This window comes from Diospyros lotus, chromosome 5 (assembly GCF_014633365.1).
Source record: "Diospyros lotus cultivar Yz01 chromosome 5, ASM1463336v1, whole genome shotgun sequence".
NCBI lineage: Eukaryota > Viridiplantae > Streptophyta > Magnoliopsida > Ericales > Ebenaceae > Diospyros > Diospyros lotus.
This window is the reverse complement of record NC_068342.1, coordinates 10,712,073-10,725,301: the sequence shown is the minus strand read 5'-3', so window position 1 is coordinate 10,725,301 and position 13,229 is coordinate 10,712,073. Positions and strand designations below refer to the sequence as shown.

At 35.2% G+C, this 13,229-nt stretch overlaps 1 protein-coding gene across 1 annotated transcript; it reads right to left on the bottom strand.

The window, feature by feature from the left end:
- Window positions 1-2,617: 2,617 nt before the first annotated feature.
- LOC127802093 (SNF2 domain-containing protein CLASSY 3-like) lies at window positions 2,618-6,104 on the bottom strand. The gene is made up of 3 exons (XM_052337783.1): window positions 5,448-6,104; window positions 4,754-4,903; window positions 2,618-4,584 (listed from the first exon to the last, which is right to left on the bottom strand). Exons 1-3 carry the CDS (start codon window positions 6,102-6,104, stop codon window positions 2,674-2,676), a joined length of 2,718 nt encoding a protein of 905 aa, XP_052193743.1. The 3' UTR covers window positions 2,618-2,673.
- Between the last annotated feature and the right edge of the window lie 7,125 nt (window positions 6,105-13,229).

Sequence of the window (13,229 nt, the reverse complement as noted above, 5' to 3'; positions counted from 1 at the left end):
TAGTTAGGGTGTATTTAATTGCATTATTCTAAGTAATAATTGGCTAGGAAACAAAATTAACTCCATCCCATTGAAAAATAAATTTCATAGAAAGATGCTTTAAATATTTGTACTATACACATTTTTCATAAAAAAAATTGAGTGTTTGATTATTTTCATAGAAAATATGTATAATAATTATATATTTTCTATGATAAATGTGTATAATCAAACACACTTTTAATTTTAAGGAAATGAAATAATTGTCTGAACCGAAATAAAAAATTAAATACTTTTTCTTAAAAGAATTAAAAAAAATTTAAATTTAAAAACAAAGTGAAAGTTGAGTAATTTTATTGAAAAATGACTCTTAATAACTCAATCAAATATAATTATTATAATAATTTTTTCTTAAATAAAAATTTCATTACAAAAATAAAAAAGTGTCTATAGCTTTAAGTTGAAGCATAACTTGAATTTCACAACGAAAACCTGAAAAGGATAAAGTAAAATTAGCAAATAAAGAACATTCTTCTAACTAAAAGAAATAACTTATATACTACTATATACAATTGATAGAGAAAGTTTGCAAAGGATGTTTATTGAAATGTGAACTCCATTGATGAACCTTTCTAAGACTTGAACTCACATTTGTGATGTCAACATCAATTACTTACTTAGAAGAACGTAAAAGGAACTCAACTAATGAAATATCCTTAAGTATTAGATTGGTATATCCGTGCGAACAACATCATTTGTGATGAAGAAACCTAATTATTTTTCAAATAATGGTTTAGAGTGCCAATAATATACTCATAACATGAAAGTTAGAATTAGTGATGTCAATCCTCAATTACTAAGTTATTCAACTAAGTGAAGTAGAAGAATATTGGTCTACCAAAAGTTATCAAAAATGACGCAAAGCATAGCTCTATAAAGTATGAGAGAAGAAAATGACCGACCAAACTTGTTCAAATAGCACATTGAATCTAATATGCCAAGTGAGATGCAAATCACTTTTGCTTCCATAAGCATCTATTGTTGTGCTCTTTCTATAAAAAATAAAGCATTGCTTGTAAAATTCAAACGATTGGTAACTTGCTAAGTTTATTATTACTATTATTATTATTATCACAATTTTAAAGAGTGGGTATAAAGTAAATAGAAAAATATAACTATCTCAAAATTTTTCAAAAATTATCAACAAGAATCCATACATATAATGAACAAAATTATTCTCATGTAGAAAACTTATAAAAAGAGGAGACAAAGGAGACTTGAATATAAGGAGAAAATGGATAGATGCAACAAAAAATTGGAGGTAGGGATTTTAAAAAAGTATAAGATTTTACAAAAATCAATAAATATTACTCATAAAATATTACTCTAACTTACCCTTCATTCTTTTTTATAAAAGAAAAAATTTATAAGTCAAATTCTATGTTGCGCCAGAATCGTTAATTCCATTAGCGATTTTGTCTAATAAACATTTGTAAGCCAAAATCGTTGGTTCCACTAGCGATTTTATCTAATAAACATTTGTGAGATCAATAATTTTAATATAATACGTCAATTTTAAAAGTTTTAATTAATTATTTTAAAATAAATTTATCATATTAAAAGTCATTCGTGCCGTCAACAATTCTCCTTTGTTTAGAAACCGTTGTCTTGGTGATAACATGAATAGTATTCCTCAGGAGTAATTTTTTTTAGTAGTACAACTAAAGAAAAATCTAGGAAGAGAATGAAGAAAAGGAAGAAGAAGAAGAAAATTTGCGGGAGAAGAATTGCAAAGAAAATGAGAAAGGGAACAAATCAATGGATCGGAAAGAAACAAAACAGATCAATAGGAGGTGACAAAAGCAAGGCAAAGGGCATATAAGGAAGAAGAAATGAACTCAACCAGAGCAAGGTAGCATACAAGAATGTTTTCTATGATATTTTGTTCTGATTTTTTTTTATCCAAAATATCATAAACGGAATCAAACAGCAGCTAGATTTACGCACAGCAATGCATTCAGATCAACAACTTGCTTTTGGAAATCAGATGAATCGAGTAGCTAGATTTGCAGACAAGGAAGGGCAATTGATCGAAGCATTCAGATTTAAGAGAAACAACTTGCCTGCGTTATTAATGAAGAGTTCGTGAATCATACCGACTGCCCAGCTTCGCTGGAGCTGGATGATTTCTTGGTGGATTCAGCTGGCGTTGATTATGTGAGGGCTCTGTTGGAAGAAGAAAAAGTCGAGAGCTTCTTCCAAATCTTTTCTTTGGGTTCATCCATCTCTTATCTGTTCTTGGCAGCAAAATGGTGTGTTCCCCCTGCAAACAAAACATAATTTTTAGTACCCAGGTCAGGACTCAATCAAATCTCACTAATCTCAGACACAATATATCAAAATCCAATCAGAGCATAAAAATCAATTTAAGAGAATCCTCGAAAGAAAATCCAACAGCTTTTGGAACGACAAAGAGTTAGATAATTTGTGTATTAGCTTAAAAAACTTGCTAGAATCAACAGGCTATTTGATGGAGTCAGAGAGATCTAGAAGTGAAGCAAACCTGCACATGAAGACATCACTGTTTTGGCGCAAAGGCTTCTGGCTAAGGAAGAAAATGGTATTTCGGGTGGTCTCATTCTTTCTGGGTATTGTAAAATTTGGTAGTCTTCTTGCCATGGCATTTGTTGTTTGCTAAGAGGATCCTGGTATGGGGTGAGGGATAGAGATTTTTTCGACTAAATTCGTCTGTTTTGGCTGGTAAATGATCCTCTCAAACATATCTTTGAGCTTTCCATGCGCAACCATCTCCTCCAAAATGACATCGTTGAAGGTTGTAGCACGATTCTTTTCTTCTCTTTCCTTGCTACCAGAGGAGAAAAACAACTCAGATAGACGGTTCTTCTCAACTTGTCTACAGTATTTCTCCCCCTCTGTTGTCCCAGATGCCATAAGATTATATGTATAAACGACCTTCTCTTGACCGAGTCTATAAGCCCTGCTTATGGCTTGCCTCTCCACGGATGGATTCCAAACAACGTCTATCAGAACAACTCTTGAAGCTCCAATTAAGCTTATTCCTTCTGAACAGCATTTTATTGATGCCAGCATTACTTTAGCTTCACTCCCGGAGTCATTGAAAATGCCAATAAACTTTTGCCGGCATCTCTGTTCTAGTGTGCCATGCATTTGGAGAACTTCCCTTCCCTCGTGCCAATTGAAAATTGATTTCAGCTGGTCCTTGATTAACTCCAAAGGGTCAATATACTGACTAAATATAAGGACCTTTTCTTTTGTAGCCACACACAGGCGAATTAGTTCCATAATAAACCTTGTCTTCACACCTTGATAAGGGTCAAGCCTATGCTGCTCTAGCACATTCGGATCACTGACAGATGTTTCTTTACACTGTAAGAGCAAAGATGGGTGCACAGAAACCAATGCCACCTTGTGCTCAAACTCGAAAGTGTTGGCAGAAGGTTGTAAAGTTTTAATAATTTCCATCTGTAGTTGGGACGGATATAGAAGAACTGCACAATCTCTCAACCCGGAAAGACTTTGCTGAAGAATGCTACCTTTGTGAACATGAACAAATGGAGATATTGTAGCTTTAAGCTTCTCAATTGTATCAACTTCTTTCCCACTTGAACCATACACAAAAGCCCTTTTCCCTCTCAGTTGCTTTCTGTAATATCTCCTACCTCCTGATGAAATCATGTCTGCAACTGCTGGTCTTACTAGATGTAGTGTATTGAAGAGCTCCTCAAAATTGTTTTGGAAAGGGGTGCCTGAAAGGATGATCCGCCTTTTTGTTTGAAGTTGTAAGAGAGTTTTCCAAATCCCACTCCGTTGATTGCGTGGCGTGTGTCCTTCATCAAGAATTACCAAGCCGGGCAACTCCAGCAAAATCTTTCTTAGCAGTTCATCTTCCTTCCCACGAGTAAGCTTCTTTCTCTTATTTTTACCTTCAGCTTGCACATATTTTGTACCAGCCAGCTTCTCGTACAAAGTATAACTAATTCCAAGCACGCTTTTTCCTTTGCTCCAAGAATGTAACTTTACCATGCGCAGCGCATTTTTGCTCTGAAACACGCTTTTGGACAGTAATCCAGTGGAGGTTGCATTTTCCTGGCCCGAGACTTCTGGATTGTTCAGGTTATGGAAAGGAAATTGTACCTTCCATTTCCTGAACTCCTCTTCCCAAGTCAACAACATGCCAGCAGGAGCAACAACGACTGGGAGACAGTTTGGAAATAAAGTCAGAAATGTCTCAATGAAAACTATGGTTAACCGGGTTTTCCCGGTTCCAGGGGCATGTGAAATCATGCAGCCCCCTACTCTACTTGCATCGGCCTTTCCCAATTCACTGAGACGAGTGGTTCCCGCTAAATTCCTCCATAAGAACTCATAACCTTCTATTTGGTGAGGATACATGCTCTCTTTTTTTCCAGGCAAGACATCCCAAACTGTTCCTTCGGCATGATTGCAAGGATCCTGTAGACAAGCCTTTGAACCTTCAAATTTAAACCCATCAAACATAGAGAAGTCTTTGCTGGCAGAAACATATTCATTGTTTGATGTTTCACGAGCAAATAAATATTCACCCTGTAACACATTCCAAAGAAAGAAGAGTTAATTTAGGGATTAAAATATAAGTTTGCTAATCAATTCGTGTTCTTTGCCTAGGACAATATAAGATAGTGTAGCTAATCCAATGACACTGCTTGTCATTTATAAAGATAGTAGCAAAACTAACAAAATTTAAATAACTTACAAACGATGGTGTTACATATTTGATCTCAAGCTCCACAATAGAACAATAACTGCACTTTATCCCAATCTCCTCGTCAAGGATAAAATTATGCTTCCCATGACAGAAAGGAGTGGTTTGGTTTCTTTCAGCTTCTGGGCCAGCACCGTCACCCTGTAAGTCATTCCGAATCTCTTATTGACCTTTCAGTCATTCAAGCTACAAGCATGGCAGTTTGAAATCATTACTGAACATTGAAATAATTACCAATTTATGTTCCATTTTGAGGTCTGGAAGATAGACGAGAATCAAGAAAAATATACTCTCTCTAAATTATTTCGGTTCAGAAAACTCTATAATATTTTCCACATCTTGTTTCTGTCTCTTCTGTTTGATCAACTAAAACGATACTTGTCGACCATAGTTAAACATGTGAACAACAGGAAAAGAAAGGGTAAAGCATGAATTTAGCTACAGAAGGAGAGCTAGCCTTATCATGTTGATTAGCTGATATTCTAAGAATTAATATCACTTCATTGAACATGAAAATCCATCACTTGCAGCTGGTGAGCTAGCCCTATCATGTTGATTAGCAGGGTGACTAAATGGAACAAATTCATAGAATAGCCTGGGGAATATTAAAATTAACTATCCTACGGTTAGCAGCATTATAAAATATTTCAACACGTAGTCGGAAATTATGCAGGTAGAAAGTTACCGTGCGAGGAGAGGAACCCATTTCCTCGGACCTGATAGCAAATTGCATCTCAGCAAACAAATCATCTGTGATTTTATCAATATCTGATTTCTCCACCAGCTCGGGTTTCTCTAACTCAAATGTGAACTTCAGAGGAAGGGCATGCTCCGTCGAAGGCAAATTCTTAGCTTGTTTAGATGCCTGCTCTTCAAGTACAATATTCTTTTCATCCAAAATAGAATAAAGAAGAGTCCTAAAGATACGGCAACCTTCTTTGAATCCGCGTTGCTCCTCCACCTGTTGCCCAATTGAAGAACTGAGCCTTACCTTTTGACTATTCTTCCCTGGGAATTCTTTTCTGCTCACAGATTCATCATTTTTTTCATCATCTCCCTTGCTACTGTCACCATCCTGTTCTTGTTCATCAACCTCCTTCATCTTAGACCTTGGTGCCCTCTTCCTAACAGACAAAACATCAAAATCCTCATCACTTGAATCATCATCAGTTGTTTCACCAGAAGTCATCGATAGATCCGAGTCACTACTGGAGACAGTTTTAGCAGTCTCTGGAGGCTTCCTTCTAGATCCTGCTTTTGAACGCGTCCAGTAAGAACTGCCATGTTCAACTTCATCATGAACCTCCAGTTCCCTTTTCCTACTTTCAGGACCAAATGGCATCTCTTCCTCCTCATCTGAAATGATAGTTATGGGTTCCTTAAATTGTCGAGATGATCAACATCTCTACCTTCTTCTAATCCAAGGTTTGACTTAGACTTCTGTGTCAAAACACATTCCTGCTTTGGATCATTTTCCTTTGTGCCCTCTGCTTCGATTGCATCATTTGTAAATTGTGAATGTTGATAATGTCTTCATTTTCTTCAATTCCCTGCTCTGGCTCACACTCCGTATTAAGGTTGAAATTTGCTTCATGTTCCTTCTCTTCATTGTCAGATTGATTGTCAGTTCCTACATGAACGCAGACAGGTTATAACAAAGAAACAAGCAATAGATAATAAGAAATTTTATGCAGAACTAACAATTCTTGCTACAAGTCAAGTTCCTATAGGAAGTAAAAAGACTTGAAGAGACTGTCAAGATGCCTTACCGATGTCCTCATACAAATTGTTGTTATGAAAAAAGGTAATTACCTTTATGGTATGTTAGTTTTGACTCGGATTCCAAGTTGATATTTTCCGCTGTGTTTCCCATTGCATGGATTACCTCAACTCCATTCTCCTCTTCGTGAATACCTAAAGAGGAAGACAGGAATGTTATAAGAGATGATATTTAAAGTACACAAAATTCCCAAGATATACTTTGGCAAAGGAGACTAATGCAAGCATTCATTAACCTAAAACAATATGTAAGTCTATTAAATATATGACTAGTTGACTGACACCGCAGAAAGTCTAATGGTCTACTTTTTTCCTTGGTGTCTAATATTTTGTTTCCCTAGATAAACAAACAGAAATTTCTCGAAGTTGGTCATTAGCTCTAGCCGAAGATGCTATGGTCAGAACCAGAAGTACTTCCAACATCACACCTAATCAATTAGACTATTTGTATCCTCACAAGAACCTCTCATTATTACTTGAAAGAGCATGGCAAATATATTGTGAGATAGCAAGTAAACCACGTTATCAGTGAAACATCAAATTACTTCACGTTAATAATGAACCAGGCAAGTAGGGCCTGCTGTGTGCAAGTATCTTCCTTTTAAGCCAAATTCCCCAAGTAACTTTGTCTTCTTGCTTTTCATCAATATACTAAGTACATATATTTTGTCAAACAGGATATAAGTTCCTTTATGCAACTTCTATAAATTTCTTTGCTTCTCTGGGCAGGCAGAGGGGAAGAAAAATGAAAAGCATTTTTTTCATCCTCATAATGTAAACCAACTACCACTTTGGATGATCCCAATTGGTTCCCCAATATACCAATAACTATATGTCCACAGGAGACCATAAGTGTACTACCATTACTTTTAGGTTTTTTTCTACCCCCTTTAAGTTAGTGAGTTAATATAACGTGAGAATTTGTTTAGATCTTTGGATGGGGATCAGGGGGTTAATAGGAAATTAGTCTTAAAATGCCACAAAGAATTTTCACTTCAGACTATTGCCAGCAGAGATCATACATTACTATAAAAAAGTGATAACAACATGAATATCCAAAGCAGAACCAATTTAGCACCATGTCCATATATTTTTCTTGTAAATGTATGATTGAAGGAGAAAGAAGAGTATAAGAACTTTTTTAAAAAGTGTTTTTTATATCAAACCTTTTAACACCAAAAGAATTGAATGTCATAATCACACATTCCTTTTTCATATGGAAGAATCCATTAATGGTAACTTGAAAAACACCTCAAAGAGTTCTAAATAGATTTATTACACTCAATAAGATTGCAAACAATTCTAACAGAGATTGAAACTTATAATTCAGAAAAAACAAGCCAACATGTGTATGCTAAATACACGGATGTAAACAAAAACAGATAGTTATGAATACTAATATGTTGAGAAGGAAAGATATGGACAACGAAACAAACACGTGTAAAAAAATAAAGAAAAGGTCCTATTTTTAGTTCCTTTTGGTTAATTTGATAACTGAAAGGCACTAAAAATATAGAAAAAGTCTTATTATATCATGAAATCGATAATAATATTAATGTATAGAAATATTTAAAAATTAACGTTAATCAATCACAAATATATCTTTAAATGGTATAAACATCTTCAATATTCAGAAAAAGCAACCAATTTGTTGGAATTGTAACGAGGCTCATAGAAGATACGATCAAGATATAGCAGACCACAAAATACAATAGTTATCACCTTACCACGCCTATTTCTTTAACCTTGAATTCCTTGAATAATAAATAGGTAGCTGACTAATAAATCTATGAAGGTTTCAAAAGAAAAATGCATCAAACCCTTGGAAAAGGATAAGGGTGAGCGAGGGAAGTCATGCTTTTTTTACGCTGCTAGACTCCAAGGACTCACCTTAGCTCTTTCATTCACGGTATAATTCCAATTCACTAAACTTAGTTTGAGCTATGGTCCTCTTCACTACACCAAACATTCTGAGTAGATTCATCGACAAGATAACACGTGTTGATTTGTGAAGGAAGAATATATAGTGTCTCTGCTTACCTAGCATTGATCACGAAACTAGATAATTAGGAAGTACAAAAGAGGTGTGAATTTGGGAGCTTAGAAAGAGGGGAGAGATTGGATGAAAAAGGAAAAACCAAAAGAAAAAACGAACATAGAAAGAGTGAAGAATCAATGAGAAGCCATAGATTATCTATAGCCAGCAAGAAGAAGAGCAATCCTTCATTAAATGTACAACCTCTTCACAATATTGTATCACAATTCATCCACATCTTATTACGATATATTGAGATTAGAGATCGAGCAAGCTCAATACATGAGAACTTTTAATTGGTGTAAGAGATAATATTGAATGTAGTTATTATCAGGCTATGGATTTGATATTATAAGTCAATTAAATCTTATCATATATAGATATAAATGATGAAGTTTATCTTTATTTTTAAATTTATCAAAAATATAAGTAAACTTTGACAATCATGTAGTTGTTAGGAGAAAATACTAATACAATCACGCTAATACTATCTCATCGGGTTATTGTCTTGATATTACAATTTATTTACATCTTATCATACCAAGTGATAGATGATAAACTCCATCTTCTATTTTAAATTTAATAGCAATAATCCATTACTATAAATTTAAGTTTGTATACATTAAAAGAAATAAAAAAAAATTGTAATATCACAACAACGTAAGTTCACATCATATCGCGGTTGCATTGAATGTTTTCTCTAATCTCTCTAAATTCTTTATTACTCTAACACTAGCCCTCTTTATTCTCGTAATTTCACCAATATTTCTTATAAAAGAGGGAATCAATAATACCTCACATGAGCCGCCCTAGACGGCCATGCAAGGCCACAAGGTCGTGTGGGCGCATGGGCTGAAAACTACAGACATGAACTGACTTGCTGAGCAAGCTTCAAGATTGAGGGACACATCTGAAAAATTCAAAAAAGAATTGAAGGGTCAAAAACCTATGACTATGAATGATGGAAACTAGTAATCCTGATCCTAAAACAGATGTTGAAACCAGAAAACTAATAAAATAAAACCACTTTACCAGGCTTGTTTCTCTAATTTTTGATTATTCCCTAAATAAATTATGCAACTAACCAATCGTATGAAAGATATGAAACTAACCAATCGTATGAAAGATCGAGCATAAAGAAAAACAAATTGTATGAAAGATCTCAACAGAAGGAGAAAAAAAAAAAAAAACGAGATGCATCAAGCCCTTGAAGAAGGTCAGAGTGATTACCTGGAGAGGAAGGTGTTAGATATAAATATCACAGTATATATATTGAACTCACAAATCATATAAAACACTGATATCTATAAGAAGAAGAATACCTCTTAGCTTCATAACAGCGATCAAGAATCTTGTTTGCAATGGCCAACACAAATGCACTGCACCAAACCAGATCTTCCTCTTCTTCTCTACTATTATGCCTTAGCCTTTTCTCAATGCGAAGAAAATGGTGTAATAGATTAATTAGAGAGAAGAGGGGACCTAGCCATATATATATAGAGCCAATAGGGTTTTACCCATCACAAAACCCTATTGGGCCTACACTTATTTTACAAATCACATATGAATACAAATAGGCCTAAGCCCGTTAAGGTGCACCAAGCCCAATGTCTAATTATGATCACATATAATCCATTTGGACCTCCAGGCATTGTTAAGCTATAGCCCAACTGACTTTTTCCTAAAACAAGATCCAATTAATATTGCACACATAATGGAAAAATTCTAACATTCTCCCACTTGTGCAATATTAGTTGATGTCAATTTTTTTTTTTTTTTGAAATTGACTGTCCAGTTGGACAACAAGTATTTGAAAACTTGAGTGGCCACTATTTTGAAAGTATAGCTTAATAGATAATCACCTTTAAACATGTTCCGTTCTACCTAATTACCAAAATTAGATCATAGCCGTCAAAATGTATCTATTTACATAAATTCGCACTATGGTCATAACTTTGGCAATTAAATTAACATGAACACAATATGATTTGAAAGTGTAGTACAGACAATAGCATACACCTTATATGATCTTCATGCCAAGTCTATATCAGTCCTTTAACTATCACTATCCATGAAAGCTGAATCTGAATGCCTTCAATAGTGGTAAAAGAAACAAGCATAACAGCTCCAAAACATACAGTGATATCACCAATCTAATATCATGAAAAGATACATCAACATGCATATGACTTTAAAAATTTAACATGGATCCATGGAACAAAAATAATCGAGCTCATTACATAACAGTGATTGGGAGTAACAGTTCAATAAAATAACAACTCCCACTAATCAAGCACATCAAAAGACTCTAAAATCCCCATATTAACAACGTGCCTTTTAAAATCAATAGGTCGAAGTCCTTTGGTTAACGGATCAGCAACCATAACCTGAGTATTTATGTGTTCCACAATAATATCACCTCTCTTGACCATGTCTCTGACTGAAAGATACTTGATCTCTATGTGTTTGGAACCACTAGAACTTTTATTGTTTTTAGTGAAGAAAACTGCAGCACTATTGTCACAATAAATTTTGATTGGCTTTGAGATGGAATCAACAATCAAAAGCCCAGAAATGAAATTCTTCAACCACATAGCCTGTGATCCCCCTCCATAACATGCTACAAACTCTACTTGCATAGTAGATGAAGCTACAAGTGTTTGTTTTGCACTTTTCCATGAAATTGCCCCACCAGCTAACATGAAAACATATCCAGAAGTGGATTTTCTTTCATCAGGACACCCTGCAAAATCTGCATCTGTGTACCCAACCACCTCAAGGTGATCAACTTTTCTATACACTAGCATAAAATCCTTTGTTCTTTGCAAGTATCTCATAACTTTCTTTGCCAACACCCAATGCTCAGGCCCAAGATTAGAAGAAAATCTCCCCAACACACTAACTGCAAAAGCAATATCAGGCCTAGTACAAACTTGAGCATACATCAAATTTCCAACAGCACTAGCATAAGGGACAGTTTCCATCTGTTGTTGCTCTATTACATTTTTGGGACAATTTTTCTTACTAAGCAATTCTCCCTTAGCTATAGGCACTTCCCCAGCTCTACAGTTTTGCATATTAAAGCGATTGAGAACACGATCTATATATGATCTTTGAGAGAGTCCCAACAAACTTCGAGTCCTGTCCCTTTTAATTTCAATACCAAGAACAAATGATGCTTCACCAAGATCTTTCATGTCAAAAGTCTTGGAAAGCATTTGTTTAGTATCATGAAGCAGGTTCAAATCATTACTCGCAAGGAGAATATCATCAACATATAGCACAAGAAGAACAAATCTGCTCCCACTGATCTTGAGATATATGCATTGGTCTATCTTATTTTCAGCAAATCCAAATGAAGTAATTACCTCATCAAACTTTAAATACCATTGTCGAGAGGCTTGTTTTAAATCATAAATAGATTTCTTCAACCTGCATACCAAATGTTCTTTGCCATTTTCTTTGAAGCCTTCAGGCTATTGCATATATACTTCTTCATGCAAATGTCCATTTAAAAATGCTGTTTTAACATCCATCTGATGAAGTTCAAGATCAAAGTGTGCCACTAGTGCCATAATGATTCTGAAAGAATCTTTTGAGGAAACAGGGGAAAACGTTTCATTATAATCAACTCCTTCTTTCTGAGTAAAGCCCTTAGCCACTAATCTCGCCTTGTACCTTTCAATATTGCCTTTTGAGTCTTTCTTAGTTTTGAACACCCATTTGCAACTTATAGGCTTAACTCGTTTAGGTTGTTCAACTAGTTCCCACACATCGTTGTGTGCCATAGATTTCATTTCATCCTCCATTGCTTCCAACCATTTATCAAAACAAGTACTTGAAACAGCTTGGTTATATGAGATCGGATCTATAACATGACTAACATCGTAGTCATTTTCACCAAGGTATACCACATAATCATCTGATATAGCAGATCTTCTTTCTCTCTGAGGGTGCCTATCAGGAATTTCAGGATGTGAAATGTGTATTGGAACATCTTTCTGTTGGGATACTTCTTCTGTTTGATCTGGTTCAAACACCATCCTTTCATGTACAACTGGTACTGGCATTATCATAATTTCCTCTTCCACATTAACATCCCTTACACGAGAACAAGAGCATTCACTTGAATCATTCTCCAAAAATTTTGCAGTGATAGAATCCACAATCTTTGTGCCTCGACTAGGGCAATAAAATCTGTATCCCTTAGAATTGTCAGGATAACCAACAAAGAAACAACGTGCAGTCTTAGGATCCAATTTACTCTCAGAAGGATTGTAGATTCTTACCTCAGTAGGACAACCCCAAACTCGAAAATGATTTAGGCTCGGCTTACGACCAACCCAAAGTTCAAAAAGAGTCAGAGGCACAGATTTACTGGGAACTCTATTCAAGATGTACATTGCAGTCTTTATGGCTTCACCCCAAAGAGACATAGGTAGATTACACCTACTCATCATCGTCCTCATCATATCTTTTAGTGTGCGATTTCTCCTTTCAACTACTTCATTTTGATCTGGTGTGCCAGGCATGGTATATTGAGCAACTATCCCACAATCTTGTAGATACATGGCAAACGAACCCATACATTGTCCGCTAGGTCCATGTCTGCCATAGTATTCTCCACCTCTATCAGATCTCACAACCTTTATA

Excerpts from the sequence above, each read along its gene's own strand:
- LOC127802093 (XM_052337783.1), bottom strand. The coding sequence starts at position 6,104 with ATGCCATTTGGTCCTGAAAGTAGGAAAAGGGAACTGGAGGTTCATGAT. Across the intron at positions 4,904-5,447 it reads TGGGTTCCTCTCCTCGCACG|GGTGACGGTGCTGGCCCAGA; the intron begins GTAACTTTCTAC and ends AATGACTTACAG. Across the intron at positions 4,585-4,753 it reads AATATGTAACACCATCGTTT|GGTGAATATTTATTTGCTCG; the intron begins GTAAGTTATTTA and ends AATGTGTTACAG.